Source organism: Aythya ferina (assembly GCF_964211825.1).
Source record: "Aythya ferina genome assembly, chromosome: 7".
Taxonomy (NCBI): domain Eukaryota; kingdom Metazoa; phylum Chordata; class Aves; order Anseriformes; family Anatidae; genus Aythya; species Aythya ferina.
Window position 1 is genome coordinate 1,871,017 of NC_140302.1, and position 18,815 is coordinate 1,889,831.

The 18,815-nt window shown below is 46.4% G+C and overlaps 2 protein-coding genes and 1 long non-coding RNA gene across 16 annotated transcripts in view; 1 reads left to right on the top strand and 2 right to left on the bottom strand.

Annotated features, from left to right (window-relative positions):
• The window catches only part of CCDC6 (coiled-coil domain containing 6), a 46,369-nt gene extending 44,471 nt beyond the window's left edge, over positions 1–1,898 (bottom strand). For both annotated transcript variants that reach the window (XM_084526167.1, XM_084526168.1), the window contains exon 1: positions 1,536–1,898. In XM_084526167.1, the coding sequence (XP_084382293.1) occupies positions 1,536–1,883 (348 nt within the window). In that variant the 5' untranslated portion in view covers positions 1,884–1,898. The remainder of the gene's footprint in view (positions 1–1,535) is intronic.
• Positions 1,899–7,927: 6,029 nt separating this feature from the next.
• Positions 7,928–11,640, top strand: LOC311439892. Its single transcript, XR_014695058.1, has 2 exons — positions 7,928–8,493; positions 9,528–11,640. It is a non-coding gene; the product is annotated as an uncharacterized lncRNA (long non-coding RNA).
• The window catches only part of ANK3 (ankyrin 3), a 351,417-nt gene continuing 343,844 nt past the window's right edge, over positions 11,243–18,815 (bottom strand). For 9 of the 13 annotated variants that reach the window (XM_084526169.1, XM_084526174.1, XM_084526175.1 and 6 more), the window contains 4 exons: positions 18,004–18,087; positions 17,823–17,882; positions 15,949–16,041; positions 11,243–12,623 (listed from right to left, as the gene is read on the bottom strand). In XM_084526169.1, the coding sequence (XP_084382295.1) occupies positions 15,973–16,041; positions 17,823–17,882; positions 18,004–18,087 (213 nt within the window). In that variant the 3' untranslated portion in view covers positions 11,243–12,623; positions 15,949–15,972. The remainder of the gene's footprint in view (positions 12,624–15,948; positions 16,042–17,822; positions 17,883–18,003; positions 18,088–18,815) is intronic. The other 4 variants (XM_084526173.1, XM_084526170.1, XM_084526171.1 and 1 more) reach the window with 1 other exon arrangement.

The following is an 18,815-nucleotide window of genomic DNA, read 5'->3' on the forward strand; positions in this document are numbered from 1 at the left end:
AAAATCAAAGCTGATTCGTGACATTACAGTGCCTACAGCAGGAAGCTGGCGTGCCACAGCCCTGCCTGCACGGCTCTCCTCTAGGAGCAGGAGCTGGGTTGTGGGAGTAAATTGACGAAGGTTTAGAATCACAATGGAGAAAATCAGAAAACTTTGCATTTAACTATATTTACATGCAAATGGCACACATTTCTGTGTTCCAACAAAGCTCATCTCCGACCACTTTCATTCTTGGAGCAACACGACAAAGTATTTTGACTGCAAATGTGTTTACATTAAGGACTATGTAAACCACAGCACAGAGTCTTAGTGGCCTGAAAATAAAAAATTGTTTGCATTCATTATTTTGCTGCTTGCTGAATGAGAAGAGGCTTACTTAGCTGTGCACACAGTTTAGCATACCAAAGAGAGAGTGTCTGCTAAAGACGCTGGTTTTCTAGACAGCCCACAGGTTGCTATAAAAGTCTAACACCTTTTCTCTCTTTAGCCAGGATGTCAGAAAAGATGCGGTTTTAGATTTAAGAAAAATACTTCATTTTTGTCAACTGAAGTCTGATGAAAACGTGAGGTAAGAAGTCCCCAGGAAAGCACCAAAACAACCTGAAGTCACGGGAACATTTTTTCAACTTGTTTACAAACAATAACACACCTACCAGGGGTGCAGAAAGATGTTGTCTTTCTGACAGGCAGAGAGAAAATGTCTGACTGACAAGATGTCTTGGCCCCTTCCAGCATTAGAAGGCAGTCCGCTGCTACCTAATTAAGACGCATTCTCTACTCGTAAAGTATTAACAAAGCACATGTTTCCCCGACTGGCACTATATTTGTCATCCCTGAATAAATTACTTCTGTATTGTATTTCGTGCACTCTTCCGGCCCACATCCTGCTAGAAGCTGAACGCTTACTACGGGGACCAGATGCGAGCTTTGCCTTGATAAGCTCCAGATCCCATTCCTTCGCTAGATATCTCCACCGCGAAACCCTGATTATCAATAGGAGAGCTGACACACTTGCAAGAAAGCACTCCCTGGGAAAATTTAGAGAAGAAGAGGACGAACACAGGCAGGAGGGCTGCGGAGCCTTCCAGGGCACCCTGCGCTGTGCAAGCCGGTGCCTGCAGCCCCCAGTTACCTGGCACCTCACCCCTCTGCCTGCTCGCAGGCCGGGAGCACCTGCAGCAGCACAGATACCTGCAGCAGCACAGATACCTGCAGCAGCACAGATACCTGCAGCAGCACAGATACCTGCAGCAGCACAGATACCTGCAGCAGCACAGGTAGCTGTGATTTATCCTCTCAGCGCTCGCTACCAGCGCCCAGGGCAGCGCGGCGTGTCACCCGCGCCGCTTCCCAGGGACTTTGAGAGGAGTTTCTGGGAAGCCCTGGGGGCAGCACCGCCGGCGGGTGCCTGCGGGGGCCAGCCCGGGCTCGGGGCAGCCCCGGGGCCGCTGCTGCCGCCCTCAGCGGGGGCCGGGTGCAGGCCCGGCCGGGCCCGGCGGCGGCTCCCCCCCGTTGGCGGCGCCGCCCGCACTCACGATGGTGACGCTGGCCTTGCGCAGGTCGCGGTTCTCCTCCTGCAGCGCCTTGCACTTGAGCTTGTAGGTCTCCAGCTCGATCTTCAGCACCTTGTTCTCCTGCTGCAGCGAGGCCAGCCGGTTCGTCAGCTCCTCCAGCCGGAACGGCGAGATCACGATGCCGCCCGCCTTGCCGCCGCCCGCGCCCCCCGAGCCGCCGCCGCCGCCGCCGCCGCCTCCGCCGCCGCCACCGCCGCCGCCCGGCCCCGCCGCCGGGCCGCCCGCCGCCAGCGGCCCCGCCACGCCGCCGCCGCCGCCCCCGCTGCCGCCGGCGCCGTCCGTGTCGCTCTCGCTGGCGCTGTCCGCCATCGCCGCCGCTGCCCCAAGCCCGGCCCCGGCCCCGCCGCCGCCGCCGCCAGGCGAGCAGGGGGCGGCCCCCGCCGCGCTCCGCCGCCGCCGCCCCGTGCGCCGAGAGCGGCCGCCCCGCTCCGCCCGCGCCCGCCGCCCGCCCACAGCGCCCCCTGGCGGCCCCTGGCGGCCCCCTCCCGCCCGCAGCGCCTCCGCCATCTCCTCAGCGGGCCGCGGCCTCTGCCCGCAGCCGGCGGCACTTTTATTCCGCCTTAATGCCCCCCCAGACATCCCCCAGTGCTAAGGCTTCGGAGTGTTAATGCTAAAAAATGCTAAAATAGTAATACCAAGCAGCTTGCACGCAAACCTCGGGTTTTACCACAAAATACACAGGGAAAACAAATGGGCATCCGGCTCCATGACCTGTGTAGGGAAAACCTGGGCGCACACAGCAATTCTTTGCTGGGGGTGACACAAAGCTGGAGCCCCAAAGTTTCATTTACATGCAGCTGAAACAACCGAAACCCCTTTTCTTAAAAGATACGTATTTATATACCCATAAAATACACACGTACACACAGTGCTGCCCTGTGAGAAAGGGGAAGTAACACAGCGAGGGAAAAGCCCCTCTGATGCTGAAAAGTTCAGTCATCAGCCTCAGCAGATTGCAGAGAAGTACACGTAAAAGGCGGTAAAAAGTGACTCTCACCCTTCATTTACAGTGTTTGAAGTTAACACCAGTAATGTTCTTCAAGGCTTTTGCTTTTTAACATACAGGGTCAAGTCCTTGCTCATGCTAGCGCAGCATTACACAGGCATGGCAGTGTTGTTTTTCCACGTTTGTAGTGGGATGGGCAAGGCACCCAACTCTTTCCTTTTGGCTGTCCCTCGTTATTTGTGTGATGTGTAATGTGAGGTGAACCTCTGGTCACGTACTCGTTCTTTGCGTCCTCACACTGCCCGTGAACAAAAGTGATGTAATCTTCTGTCAGGCTGGCAGCTTCCTGCAGCCAGCCCTGCTATTAATTTTTTATTTTTTTTTCCCACCAAATACATCTCAAGATGCTAAAAACTTCCTAAGTGATAAACGTTCAGGTTAGCAGGCACAGCAAAATGGAGGACAATTTTCTTCAGAGGTGTCTTAAGAATCATATGGCAAATTCAAGGGAATAGGGGTTTTTCTAGGGAACGTGCCCCCAGAATTTGTTAGGTTAATTCCTGTCTGGGGCTGGGAGCAGGAGAGAAGAGCTTTGTTCCCTTGGACATGGCTCCTGGAAAAGCAGTGTTCGAGCCGAAGGGGAGAAGCACGCTCCCTGGAAATAACATCACCCTGGAAACAGATCTGAGGACATTCCTTCCACTTTATTCAGCATGAGGCTGCTGTGGACCTGGCTTCTGGCACTTCCAGTTTGCATTGATGTACATCGATGACTTCAGCTAAACTTCATCACGATGATGACATCAAAACGCTCTGCATCTCCTTCTCACGCTCTGCATCTTGAATTTTAGGTTGTGGCTTTGCAGACTTTCATTTCTCTGCTTTCATCAGGAAGCTGTCTGGAAGGGGGGCTGTGTGCTGCAGCAGTGAGCATTTAATGCTTGAGCGCACTCCAGCAGGGGCTGCAGTGGAGACTCTTCAGAAAGAGGGAAAAAAAAAACAAAACACCTTAATCACATCAGTCTCCTGCCGGATTGTTTGCCAGAGTTATAAGCATTTTCCTTGGCCAGATCAGATAAGTCTCAGGGACTAGAAGGAGGAGGAAAATTCCTTACTGGAAGAGTTGATTTACATTCAGGATCATTTTCTGAGGTGTGCAAAGCGGTATGCTGTTACTGGAATATACCTCAGCTACAAGAAAGAGACTTTGCTACTGGATGCTGTAAGACGGTTTGTGATGAAGTTAGGTTTGTAATCAGATAGCTGGAGACCGGATTGCAGAGCATGCCACAGCTTGTCCAGGCAATTTTAATAGCACAAACATCTAAACCAGGCAGAAAATCTAACCGCAGACCACTTCGGTGGTTTTTCCCTCGGGCAAGAAGACATAAAGCAGCAGGGACTGCCCCGTGGGGACGATGGCACAGGGCGCCTGGGCAGCTCTGGGGCAGCCAAGGGCTGATGACACCCCTCCAAAGACCAATTCACCCCTCCAGCCCGTGGTCCTGCCATCCCACCATGGCTCTTTCATCCCCAGTACCTCAGGGGTTTTGCTGAGAGCAAAGTGTGCAACACAAGTCCCACGGCACAGAACCCCACTGGGATGGGCTTTAAGGCGAACAGGGCTTGGCCAGGGACTGAGCCAGGCCGGCGTGCAGGTGGCCCCAGCCCTGGCCATGCGTTTCCCTGAAGCCCTCCTCCCCTTTCCAGCACAGAGGCTAAATGGCTCGTTAATTCAGCCCTCTGCAGTCCTGTAAAACTATTTTAAATTAAGATATGTTAATGTGTATCTCTCATTTTAGATAATGTACGTTCTGATTACTGTGTGCATTAGTTGCCCTTCTTTATTATTTCTTTGAGGAGTAGCTGAAAAAAGGAATGAGTTGTAGGGAAATAAAATGGAGTATATATGCTGTTCATTATATGGAATAACGTGGTCCCTATTGCTCCTGGATAAATTAGTCATTGAGACTCTATAATTGGTTTCTTAATTATTTATGAAGGGGTCTTTTAACAACAGTAATTTTTCCATTAATGGCAAGGAGGGATTTCATTATCTCTTACTATACTACCTTTTTGTTCTATGCCACAGCAAATTTCAAATTTTATTCTTTGTAATGGTTATGATGTATGAAGGAATTCCTTCTCTGTAAAGTAATTATTCTTCTTGTCTGCCTGGGAATACAAGTGTAGGTCATCTTATTTTTGGTTTCTTAATCACAAGAAAAGTAGTAAGGGCCTTTCCTGGTTTTCAGAAGGAGGTGGAATTTTCTGAGCTGCCTGTCTGCGCGCCTGAAAAGGGCACAGCATGCAGAGATCAAAACATGGGGAGGGAATGGTGGTACCCTTCCTACAGGAGGAGGAATGCCATTAAAACATGATAGGGCTGTCGGTGTCACTGCCATGCTCTGCCAGAACTGTGCTTGGGGATTAAAACTGCACAGGGGAGGCACGGATCCCACCCTGCCTGCCGCTCTCCTCATGGTCTGTCAGCTCAGGGCACGATGGTAACAGCAGCCTGGGTGTGCCTCTGCCATGTGTGGGGCCAAATACTTGCAGGGCCATGCTGTTGGGAGAGCGGTTTAGGGTTTGAATGTGAGGAAAAGGAAAAAGGATGTGGGACGCAGCAGGTTGCTGGTTGGAGGCAAATGGTGCTTCCCTGTAGTAACGGGGTTCCACGAGTAATGAGAGCTGTTCTGGACAGGTCATTGCAGTTCAGTAAAATTGCTTGTAGATGGGTCTGCTTGTGCTGAGGAAGCCTGCCGCACACAGGCGTGTCACGAGGAAAGGTTATTTCTTGTAAACGTGAAGCTCTTTGTGCTGCTCCCCTTCGGATGTCTGTCAGCATGCAGGCCAGTTTGCCTCTATGGCCTCCGTCCGTGCTCGTGCGCTCCCTTCAAAGCGGACTCATTTCTAAGCAAACAGGTTTCTGATTGCATGTTTTTTCTTCGTCTAGCTTTGGTTATCTTCCCTGTGATTTTCTTCCCTAGCGTTGATTACCTCGTTATTTCCATTGTCTTCAGTAGCACTGCTCACGTTCAAGTACCTTGTGGAATCGAGGCCTAAATATTTTGAAAACCTGAATCAGCAAAATGGTTGCGCTGAGGCCTAATCCTATCCAGCAGACTGCACAGCGTGCTTAACTATAAGCCACTCGTCAGCCCTATCAATGTTAATCTTAAGTGCTTTACTGCTTTGGAGGTGTGTAATTGTCAAGAGGGCTGACTGGGCAGACACCGTTGCTGCCTCACGCAGCAACTCGAGCCTGGAAAGCCCACGGGGAGGTGCAGCCGATGCCCCCAGCCGGCGGCTGAACCGGTCTGCTCAGCCAGGGACTGTGCCCACAGAAAGAGTCGTGCAGCTGTCGGTGTCCCTTTCAGCAGAAAACTTCGAGAATAGGCAGAAATTGCTACAGACCTGCAGGTACGTGGCTGAGGTGATCCCAAGGCAACAGGAGAGTTTCTTGTCCTAGGTCCCAGCCTCCTCGCCGTCCGCGCTCTGCTGGGATTGCATCAGAGGTCTCGCTCCCCAGCCAGCGCGCCTGCTTTCATAATAATAAATTATAACTTGGCACTTTTGTAGCGCTCTCCAGTTCAAAGCTGTGCTGAAACATTATCTAATTAATTCTCACAATAGCCCTGGAAGGCAAGAAACGGAGGTAGAGAGCTAATGTACTTGCCCAATGACAAACAATGAGTCAGTGGGAGAGTGGGAGTAACACTCAAGGGCCCTTGATGTTTAGATCTGAGACGGCATCCTTCTTTTCATAAAAGCATTTCAGTCATTTGAAAAATAGCACCCATATATTTAATTACAATTACATCCAACTACTCCAAATTAATAGATTAAAAAGGGAGAGAAAATGTTAGCCTAATTAGCACCCAAAAAAATCACATGCTTTGCACATCAGTAAAATGTTAACCCAACCAATTAAAAAGTACAAATACGTGGTAGGAGCACAATTAGCAACCCCCTGTTTTTAAAGGCTCTGGGTTACACGGGACAGACAACCCCGTGTTGTTGGGTGCGTGGGCACAGCCCCGGCCCCACTGGCAGGGCACGGGGTCTGTCCCTACCACAAGGGATGAGGGGCTCGTGTGGCACTGTCACCCAGCACGGCCAGGCTGCTGTCACCACCACGCCGACAGCACGAGGGCCCAGGGGGACTGGGGTCTCTTGTGGCCTGGCAGGAGAACCCAAGGATGGTGTGGAAGCAGCCGCTCTGTAGAGGTGCAGCTCCACAGTTCAGTAAAACAGGCAAAGAATCTCAATAATACTTGTAAAAAAAATAAGTGCAAAGCTCGAAGGGGGCAAGAGGGAGGGTTGGTCCAAATAATGCATCTTAAAATGTCACCGGCACTGTAAAAATACCAGAGCAGATATCAAATCAAGAAGCAGCAATAAAAAGGTAGGAATTTATCAGAGATGCTATCAATACAGGAGGTAATGGGCAATTAGAAACAGTATTTCATAAACTTACATCAACAGTAGAAATATTTGTATCAAATATATTGCTGGAGTGAGGGATTAGAAGAGGGATGTTCAGAGCTTTAATGGAATCCTTAATATAATTTTGTAGGCCCATCAATCAGCTGGAAGAACTCCTCTAACAATACAGTTTTATTAAAACGTTCAGTAGTTATAGACTGAAAAGACCAACCAAAGATAATTAACCCCGGGAAGAATTCCGTGCAGTGCTGAGTAACCAACTGAAATAGGGAGGGGGGAAAAAAGGGGGAAAGACAGTCGCATTAAAACGCAATTAATGGAAAATATTACTAGGAAAATAAAATGAAGCAGGGTCAAGAATTGTGACCTGTGTACAAGCAGTTACTCAAAGGACAGTACTGATTGTGTGCGTAGAGATTTTACCATGGTGGAAGAATTGTTTAAGGAGAGGAGAAAGGTAGGTTTGGAAAACATTTGTATATGCAGAATAAAAAAAAAAAAAAAAAAAAAAAAAAGAAAAGAAAACAGTTCACTAATAATGTGGATTGTCTACTGATGCAAGATAAAACATGTTTTCTTAGAAGCAGTTCACACTAAAATAATGATGTGCTGCTTTCTTTTTCTGACCAACAATTATTTAATCAGAAACTTGCATTTGAAAAGAAGTCTCTCTGCAGGACAGAGGATATGATTATGAAGATTTGCTGTGTGGCAGCAATTCAGCAGCCACTGAATCTTCAGCTCTTGGGCTTGTATTTTGTATCCTTATTTTCCCAGTGAATTTTTTTCAGAAGTTGTAATAAGTTCGTTCTGTTGTTATGGCCATGCTGTAACAATTTCCAGCTTCTGGAATCTTTCCAGAGAAGTTGGTGAACAGTGGATCACTGTGCGTTGCTGTTTTATAGACCAAATGGCTCTCAATTATTGAACATTAGCGTGATGGGAAAAGCACCAATAAAACTTTTATTATAAATCTTTGCCTTCCTCCAAAATTTAGGGTCAAATAAATAGAGCCATGCACAATTAGCATACTGTTTTTAGCATCAGCAGTTATGAAAACTGTGGCATATACACAGACCTTTCTTGAGCAGCTCATTTTTCTGTCCTTCACTAACCTTTTTCTTTTGCAGTAATGGATTATATTTTATGTAAAGCACTTTGTAGCAGGCCAGGTCTCAGTTTTATGTGTTCCCCCTCCCTACCCCAGGATCTGTATCTCAGTCAGAAAACTTCTGTGCTTTCCACAAAGGGAGAATTTTCCTCCTTGTTCTCACCATGTTTCCTCTCTCTTGCCCCAGGGTTAGAGGGGAGCTGCCCTGCGGCTCTTCCTCCTCCAGCCCCAAAGCAGATATCCTGTTTGCATCCAGCCCGGTCCCGCTTTGCCTCCTTCTGTGTCTCAGCATCGGCCTCAGCCAGGCAATCCCCAGCCTGCACCTGAAGAGAGGGGGCCATGGAGCCAGGGGCTGCACCAAAGCCATTGCTGCCAGGCAGGTGACAGCACCGCCACACTCTGTGACCCTGCAGGTAGGTCTCCCCCAAAAGACATCGTTAGCTGTACTTGTGCTGAATAGCTGGCTGGATGGCATTTCACAAGTTTCACATGTTTAATTTTTCCCTTAAAATTCAAAACCCAAGACTCGTGGTCACGTACCCCCAAGCGATGGAGCAAGGCAGGCCCCAAGGACGGAGGAGGCTGGGGCCTGGCCGTGGCAGCTCTGGGCTGCCCCCCGTCACCATCAGCTTCACCGGGGTGGGGGGAGAACTGGTCCCCAGCCCCCTAGAGCCCACAGCGCTCACCCCACACCCCTGGCAGTCTCCTTCCTAGGGGTGCACGGAGAGCCCTTCACGACACGTGCTTGCACGCCAGGCTGCAGCAGCCCCCTGATGGAGCACGTCTGGATTGCCTGCTCAGTGCAGGCTGCAGACAAAAGCCCGTGTTAAACAATCCCCCAGGAAATTAGCATTAATTAGCAGGGTGCTGCAATCCTGCAAGCTACTGCCATTTATCCCCACTAATGTCATCTCTGCGCTACAGGAACTCTTCTAATTTCTGAGATTAAAACTATTACCGGCCACAAATAAAAAGTAATGGATAATCTTCCAGAAATGGAAAAAGTACTGTAGAATATTATGACTAGGTAGTGCAAAAACAAATATCAAAGGCTGAAAAGAACCCCATATTTAGCAATCTAGTTTATATTAATAGGTGCAATAAAAGTCCCATGACTTACAATTTTGCCTCAAAGGGGAATGTTCTCACTGGAGAAAATATGAAAAAAGACTAAAGCACATATTAAAGGCAGAGCTTTCACTTGGGCTGTGTGCATCAGTTGCTAGTATTGGCAAGATTTCTGTTTTCCTTCTAAAATGATTGTTTATGCTTCAACCTTGTTTTTTCCCAAATATCCTGAGCTACTGTTGGAATCAATGCATCCAGAGCAAAACAAACCAACACCCAGAAAATCCTGTTTGTGCAACATTTAGTGGGAAATTTTAAACTCTGGAAATGTAGGTGCAGGGTTCCTGCTCTGACTTCCAGTTTCTCCTTTGTATCAAAGCTCCAGGGGCAGCTCCTCCCTGGAAGGCAGCAAGCGCCAAAGGGCCAACCTGCGTGGGACCTGCTGGCAGCAGGCACAGCACTGCCTGGGCGTGGGCAGCGCTGCCCTGAACGGCCCAAATATGCATCTGTGGTGGTCACAGCCTGAGAAAGATGTCTCTGGAGCTTTCAGGCAAACCAGCACCTGCTCACATCTACTTCCATGGTCCAGACCGACTCCTCAGGCTTGATGATGACAGGTGAATCACCACCACCAGCAGGAGACCTGTTGAGATTCACCTGCACATCTCTGCTACCCCACACAAGTAACCCCACTTTTGTCTAGACAAAGAGACCTTCTGCCTACCAGAACTACAGCGCCAGCTTTCTCCCTCGTCAGAGTCAGGTACTGAAAGGTGACCAGGCAGATGGATCAAATGAAATTCCGTATTTTGGATGCTGCTACAGAGATGAAGAGAGGCTCTCCTACGGTGCTGCTCATGCAATCCTGCTGCTGGCCACTACAGCCTTTGTTTCAAACTGTAAAGCCATGATATAATAGTAAATATATGCACCTACACACCATTTAACAAAAAAAATATTCATTTTTGTCTAACTGATGTGGATACTTGCGACTGGGAGAGCGGCAACTGAACAGTGAGGTCTCCAGAAGCGTGAACGCTGCCGTTGTTGGACTGTGACCTGCAGTAAGATGTATTTGTTCTTCACTTTTGTAAGTGGCATTTGCCCTGCAGACTAGCTTGTGTAAGGACTGGAACCATCAGCATTGTACCAGCAGTATCCTGAGCTCGGTAAAAGGTGCATGGCAACACAGACTGGCTGCTGAAATTAAGAAAAACCCTTTGTTTACTGCCACTACTTCAAAAGCTCACAGCCCTAGTGACTCAAGCACTGACAAACAAACCTGTTATGCTCTGCTGAAGCCAAGTGCTTTTCACCAGTTGAGAGCTCTGCTGACTGACCCCAGGTGAGGACTGGTTCCTGTGGGGATCAGCTTTCAGAATAATGCGGACTTTACAAGCAGACTGAGCCATCTCTGTAGCAATGGAGCTTCCTCGGGTGCCAAGTTAGCGTAAAATACATCTTCGTATTGCCTTGAAAGTCAGGTAAAAGTGAACCTTGAGCAATAAAATTATTTATTACACTCAAGCAGAAGACCACAATGAGTGTGTATCGATGTTGCTTACAAAACTTTGCTTTGGCAACAAAGCCAAGTGTTTATATATAATGGCCCATCACCTGTGCTATACAGGAAGTGCATGCAATATACAGGAGATGTACACTTCATTTACATCATCTACGACGGCTTGGTTGTTGGTGTGACTGATACACGCTGGGAACAAAACTGCTTTCAGCAGCGGTGTTCCTGGTTCGTGATGGGGTGAAATAAATTAAAGGTCCAGAGTTGACACGTGTTGGAGAAGAGGCTGTGCGTAACCTATTAGACTTGTCCTTTCCCCAGGTCTGAGGAGGGCTCCTAACGTCCCAGAGAGGTGGGGTTTCCTTACTTTTGCTGAGGCTGTGCTGGCTGCTGTGTTACTCCTGTTCCACCCACTCTGGGACAGCCTGCCAAGTGATGACCTGTCACACTATGAAGACGAGGAGGTGGATCACACAAAAGAAACTGAGAGGAAAAGAAGCAAAAAGCCAGGGATAATTAATGGCTGACATTCCAAAAACACTTCTGTAGAGCACAATAACACTGCCAAATACACGTTATCCAAGAGTTTTAACACAATTTATTTTATGCTTAAATAATCAACTAGATCATCCAGTGTTTGTTGTTTTCATACATATGTAATTAGAGCTATTATCAATGAATGCTGTTTCCATATGAATATAATCAACAAATCAAAGTATTTCACCAAAACCCAAATAAAAATGCCCTTTAAAACACAGCAGCCTTAACAACCTAATATTACACTGCTAGGATGATTACAGATGATTGGCTTACTGAAAGATTCTACATCTTATAGCCAGTACACAATACAGTAATAATTTTACAGCGTGCTGCCAGTCTATTAGCTAATAATTTCTCTTCAGTTCATTTAAAAATATCCCGAACTTGTGCCCGTCAGAGCACCAACCCACTTCTAAAGCTGCAAGCATTACCCCCATTATAAAGCGAGAACAGATAGCACCCCCCTCCCCATAATGCAACTACTGTATATGTTATGGTTTTTAGGTCATTTCCTTGAAAAATTGGCAACAGCAACAAATATTAGATGAAGGGCTTTGTGTTTACAGATAAAATCTTATTTTTCATGTTGCAGTATAGTGTTTGCAAAACTGGAAAAGATTTAATCAAAATAAGGTGAAACACATGCATCAAAATATTAGTACTCTGAAGAAAAATTTTCACAGAACTACAGAATTCCTCATTTTGGGAATCATTTAAATTTGCAGCAGATTTTAAAGATTTTTTTAAAATCAAGCTAGCGTTTTTGCATATACAAACATTATAATTGCTAATATACAAGAATCTGTGAAGATACACCCAGAATATCCCTGTAGGTGTAGCCGCTCGAGACACCTAGCCTGCTCAATGCATTCGCAGTATCCTGTTTGTGATCGAAAAGGCAGTGCCTTATCAACATTTATTCTATTTGTTAGAATTTATACAGTGTTATTTATTTACAGCAAAACTATTGATGTTTAAAAAAGAAACAAACAGTGTTTTATACCCTGACAGTTTGGGTCCAAGAAAAATAAGGCGAGCTGTTGTGGATTTTAGTAATTTTAGTGTCTTTCCATGGTTTAACCATTTCGTCTTCATACATCCCCTCTGGCCACAGGAATTTATTTCTTTTGTGATGACATCAAACTGCTTGAAATAAGCTGTTAACAGCATGGCATCTTGTATATACACTGCATTGTTAACTGCGCACTCTCCAATCCTGTGAATGAAAGTGAATTTCCATGCTCTGTAAATTGGCTCATGCTAAATTAATTTTTTTTTTGTTGTTTTGTTTTTGTTTTTGCATAAAAACCATGCGGTTAATGTGTGGAAGCAGCAAACACACGCACACTTTTATAGGTGAATGTTTAATTCCTGTTGATTTTTCTTCCAGAATACTGGCAGTAAAAGCACACAGTCCTACGGAAAGAAAAGAGAGCACAAAGTCATTTCAGAATATCTCAGAATCAATTTCATGCCTTTCCCTGACTAAACAAAATAGTTCTAATTGGCATTATGGGATTCTGTAATGGGATAAATCATACTGTTTCTAGGTATGTAATGAAATTAGTTGAGCTCCCAGCATGAAGGGAAAATGCATCCACAGACATCCACATTGCTCATGAGCTGATTTACAAATATGTTTGCTAGACACTGCATTTCATCACCCCAGACAAAGTAACAGCTCTTCAGAAAGGATTACAATAAATCTGTACTCTGTAAGGGAAGAAATAGCATTCATTATCTCCGGGAGCCGCTCCTTTCTCAACCCACTTTTGTTTATTGTCTCCAACCATCCACAGTGGTCTAAAACCTGCACTCCTTGGACGTCCAGCTCTCTCAGCTGCTTGGGGAATGGGACCAAGAGAGCCAGGAACCTGGAAGCAAGCCTTTACGAGGCTTCATGAAGGACAGAGCAAGAAAGGGCTGTCTAATACATCTTCCACCTGGCTCCATGAGTGGCACAGGGGAGACAGAGGGTCCAACCCCTGTTCTCCTGCCCATCCCAAAATGATCATGCAGCCAGCACGTAAAAGCAGGTTTGTTAAACGTGTGACAGTGACGCCATTCAGTAGGGAGGCACGCAGCAGAAATGAAACACTGGTGAATGGGAGCTGCAAGACCTGCGAGCTCCCCAGCACCTGGGTGCAGGGAAGGCTGTTTGCGAGTGCGGTTTGTGCAGTGCCTACGGGATTCAGGCTGGCATGGACATGCCTGTTTACTAATCAGGTCACAGGTCCACGCGCATTCCCTGCGAGCGCTTGCGTTCTCCTATGCTGAAACAATGTGTCCTTGCCCACATCTCCACTGACATAGATCTGTTCCGCAGCTGAGAGCTGCCTGTTCACAATGCAGCAGCAGTCAGGCCAGCTTGCACAGTACTGGGCAGAAACCTGTCCCGTAGCCCTGCAGAGCTTCACGCAAAAAAAAAATCGTGGCTTTTCCTTCCAACCCATATTTTGCAATGGGTTTACTTGCAATGGTCACAAAGCAATTTTTACAGCAAAATCTAGCAAAAAATGTTCACACACACACCCCTGCCAACATCGAAAGGAAAAGCAGCACCTCTGTTCCCCATTTATTTATTTATTTATTTATTTATTTATTTATTTATTTAGTGTCTTTTGGGACCAAGAAACCAACTGGTTTTCTATCAGAAACCCTAGTCTCTGAAAACATAACCTCTTCTGCATTCAGATGGAATGTCTTCAACAGACACTTCAGACGCTTGACGGAGCTAACAATTATTTAATACACCCTTGCTCATGACCTCTTATCAAAGCTTGGACCACAAAGACTCCTCTTACATGACAAAGTTCCCCCTGAGCAAGGGCTTATCTAAGGAGGACTGAGTTTCTGATGGGCTCTACAAGGGCAGAATTGCCTCCTAGAAGGCACAAAAGAAATGCATCAGCAGCCACGGGAGCACATTTGCTTCTGAGGAAGTCAGACTGGTGTTTTCAAGGTCAAAACATGTTTCATACATTAGGCAAAGACTGCTTTATTAATGCCATTTTATTTTAAAATATCTGCCCTCCCTTATTCCAAATATGTGCTGCATCACACTTGCAGGCTCTTCATCTGCAGCACTTAAGGAGTTCAATGCCCATCCTGCCTTCGGTGCCTTCGAATTCACACATTTCCATTGGTTTCCCCCTGAGGATCCACAGTGGCTCTGGGTGCACAGAGGTAACTGCCCAACAGATCTCATCTTAGCTTTAAGCATGTAGATAGCACTCCGGTGGAAAGGAAAACTCCAGATTTCAAAAGAGAAGCATGGGAACTAAGTTGGGACACAATTTCATACAAGCAATGCTGTCCCTTTGGCTTGCTTTCCTCTGGTATCCCCGAGCTCCATGAAGGAGAAAGGCCTGTCCTTTCAAAACGTTAAATATTTTATGAGTATATTCAGCAGCAAACCATGTGAAGTGGTATTATTCTATTAGCACATGTGGGAAGGCTCTCAGTAAAAGCAGGAATTCAGTGGTTGTGCTTGACTGACCCAGTAGGTGCTAGGAGTTGCTGAAAGCACACTGAAAGCAAGCCAGTCACTTTACGGTGCTTGCTCTGGAGGGCTCGATCCCATAAAGCTCTCTGCAAGATCCCACACATCGAGTCCCTGTGGTCTCGAGCAGCATTATTCACATGCTCAGAAAGCCAGCATGGCCAGGTGGCTGTAGGGGGGCATATTACACTTGGAAGGGACTAAGGATACTCTGTTCTTTACTTCCACATCGCTATTTGTTATGTTTTACAGGCCCTGTTTATTCTGTTCTTTAACCCTAAAATCAATCAATCCCCATACCAGATGTATAGGAAAATGATAAAACAAACTCCCATTTCCCCAAATCCTCCTCCGCCTGTTTCCTAAAAGCCACCAAAGCTAAGAAAAATTCCGAGTGGAAAAAAGACACCAGGTAAATACACTGTGTGATGACAGTTCCAGCACACCGTTACAGAGCAAGTGCAAGCTACGTTCCACCCGATTGTGAGGTAAGACTGCACTGCGAGAGTGACAGAGCACTGAAACAGGTTGTCCAGAGAGGCTGTGGAGTCTCCTTCTCCAGAGATATTCAAAACCCACCTGGATGTGATCCTGGACAACCTGCTCTGCTTTTTCCTGCTTGAACCAGATGATCTCTAGAGGACCCTGCCAACCTCTGCTGTTCTGTGAGTCTGCGTCGGCCAGTGGCATTTGGATTTAGTTTGGGGGAGCCCTCATACTGTCAGCTGCTCTTCTCCTACAATCACTGAAGTTGGATCAATAAATTTTACAAGAAACATTTGGTAAGGATTATTTGTTGGCAAATATTTAGACACTTACTGGCTCTTCCAAGGACACTCACTTGCATAACTGCCTGCAGATCACATGTCCAACTGTGGAAGAAGTCTTTCAGTACATTTACTGGTGTGCAGCTCTTTCACTAGTCATGCCTAAGTCCACTTTTAGGAGTAGAGAGCACTGTGGATTACGAACTCTGTGCTTTGTGAAACTCCCCAAATCTTACACATGGCTCCGTTTTGCTTTGCTTTACGTTCCAAGAGATAAAGCTCAGCTTCTATGCATGAACTCAAGGTCATTTTCTTCGTTCAGGACCGAGGACCACCTATTCAGCTTTGCAGCTTGAAAGTGATGCCAAGGTAGCAGAAAGCAAGCCACTGCACTGCTTAGGTGCTAGCCCCTTCTCTACATAGTGCTGTGCTAGCAAAAGCTTTACAAGAGAAGAAAATTGATCAAACTCACCGTTCAGTGGCTGGCTTTCAACTTTCATGAGTAACTTTTCTTCTCCACATGTCTGACTTCTTTCTTTGTCTTAACCTTGTAAGCTTCACCCTGCTTTAAAGGAAAATATGAACGTTTAACATAGCCTGTGGAGAATGTTTGTAATTAAAAACCTGCTTCCAAAACAGGCTCCATATTTTGCTGTAACAGGATAAGTAAAAAGCAGTTAAATCACATTAACACTTCATCTCAAAGATACACACAATCTATTTATCCACTCTGCTGAGCTGCAAAAGCACAGGCCTGAAATATCATCTTCAAGCAGAAAATACAGGTCTACAATTTGGGAAAGAGCATCTGGGCTGGAGCACACAGCCTTCAGAAGAGCCCCTGCCATCAACTCCAGCTGGATTCATCACCACCTTCAAGGACAATCACTTTCCAACCGGTCTCCTAGGCCAGCCAAGGCCGGTGGACATTTCTAAGAGCATAGGCCGTGGCTGCTGTTGTGATGTTTCATGAAGTCTGTGCTTTAAAGTGAGCAGGTTAGTAATGGAGTAAAGGGAAGAGGAAGAAAGCGGCAAAAAACCATCACCAAAGCAGAGCAGAAGTAAAACCAGTAACAGTGACAAGCAGTGCAGGTTTTGGTGTCTTTAAAACAGCAAACCCCAAAATGAAGTTCATCTGTACTCATTAAAAATAGCTCAATAATCATCTAAAAATAAACACTCCGGCAATCACGAGCCTCATTCACATCAGAGAATGCATCTGTTTGTGTGTGGTTATCGGCAGAATTTACCCCTTGGCTCATCTGCATTGATGTATTTGTAACTATTTGTAGTTTTTCAGTAATCTAATCTGGTGCAGCAAAATTCTCCTTTGCTGAGCAGAATTTCTATTTTCTCTGATAAAGGGCTAAGAAAGAAGGGATTGAAATATGTTTGATTCTTTTCTATTTCTGTGCTCCCTACCTCATTTTTCTCTTCACCAGCAGAAAAAAAAGAAGAGTATTTTTCATGTTTGCTTCTTTCTGAGTCCTTAATTCTGTTTTCACTCAGACAAAAACCCATTAACCCCAGTGCCAGTTTTACTGGAGACAAGAGCCCTGGCCACATGCTAGGAGCAGGGCACGTTTGCAGCAGTTTGTCTCCAAAGGTGCTGCCTGTTCCCTCTGAGGCTTTCAGGCAGCCTGCGTGCCAGGGACCACAGGGTACGTGGGATGGAGAGCAGCTTGAGGCACAGCCCAACCTCACCCGCAGGGCACCCTGGAAGAGGGATGGGGTGTTCCTGCAGCCTCGCAGCCCTCTGTTCCTTTTGCAGGCACTGAAACGGGGCACAGAAGGACAAAACTCCAGCTTGATATGTGCTAATATATGATACCATTACATACGTATGTTCACATCACCCTGAATCCTGCAAAGCCCCAGGTTCCAGGGTTATTGCACATGTGAGTGAGAGGCTGGTAGGGACCGAGCTGGGGTTTACTCCTTTGGGCTGCTGAAAAAGCAACACAGCACACCTGTGGGTGTCAGGTACAAATTCTGCAAGGGCTTAACCTTACTCACAGACACTGATGAAACAGAACAGGCCCAAACCCTACATTTTACACCTGCTGCCTGTTTTACATGAGCAGACCATACTGCTTTCACGGGGAAGGTGTTCTGCACACCACAGAGCTCTGTGAGGCCTCCTTGAAAGATCCCTTTCCATGAAACACCACGAAGATAAATCCCTGTCCCTTTGTCCCAATGCACGACTTGTCAAGAACTGCAAGCACTGCACTTTGCCAAGGCTTCTTGTTAAATGCAAACCTCCAGCCCTTTAGCAGCGCTTTCTAGCAGTCACCACAACCCTCTGTGTTTACTGTTATTTCCTGGCAGTCCCCGTGTCATTACCATTTCACCAACTTTCCTCTCATGTGGGATAACAACACGTCTTACTACCTTCCGGGTGATCTGTAGGAAGCAATACATGACAAGTATCGATTTTTTTTTCCTAGATTCTAAGGGGAGAAAGTATGTTAAAAGAAGTTACTTGAATGCAAAGACTCAGAGCAGCGATATAAGCCATGATTACTTTTCTTGTGATGACGTTGCCTTCTTCGTCGGTAAACTGCTCCTCTGTTACAGATTCACCAGGAATGTTTTTTGCTTCCTCACCCTAAAGAACGTGTTATAAGATTAGCAACATAACCTATAATCTGCCAAACCCACACATATTTCCACACCAATCCAAGCAACAAGCACATGCTAGCTTCAACTTTATGTAACAGATTGGTTTATGTCACACAAATAACGTGGAAGCCTTTCTGATTTAGCATGCCAATACCTGCGTATTTATTCCACAAAGCATGTCCTTAAAACATGTAGTGAGCCTCTGGCACATTTATCAGCTAATTCATGACATGATGCTCTTTGGGCAACAATTAATCTTTCTGTTAGCCTGAGTCCTACGAGATGGAGGCACAAATTCATGAAGATAACATCTCTGAACAGCATCCATTAGCAGGAGGTTTTTCACAGCTTCTCAATGCCCAGTACACACAGAAACATGTTCTAACACCAAATAAGGTGGGGAAAAATTGGGATTTTAAAGATGGCTCTGCTTGCTAAATGCAAGATCTTAACCGCACACAGAAGACAAGACTACTCAGCATTTGCAAAACTGGAAAAAGTAAAAGGTATCTTACGTGAAACCTTCTTTGGCACAGCATCATCTGCCAGCCTGCCGAGGAGTCTCAGCAGCCTGCTGCACGACTTACTGAGATCGCACTCCATCCGCCAGTTCTCGCAGTACCCACTATTTATGGGACCAGTGTAATAAATCTCTAACCAGTGTCCTAACTGCTGTGCTAGGACCAAATACTATGACAAGAACTGTTGCTAAAA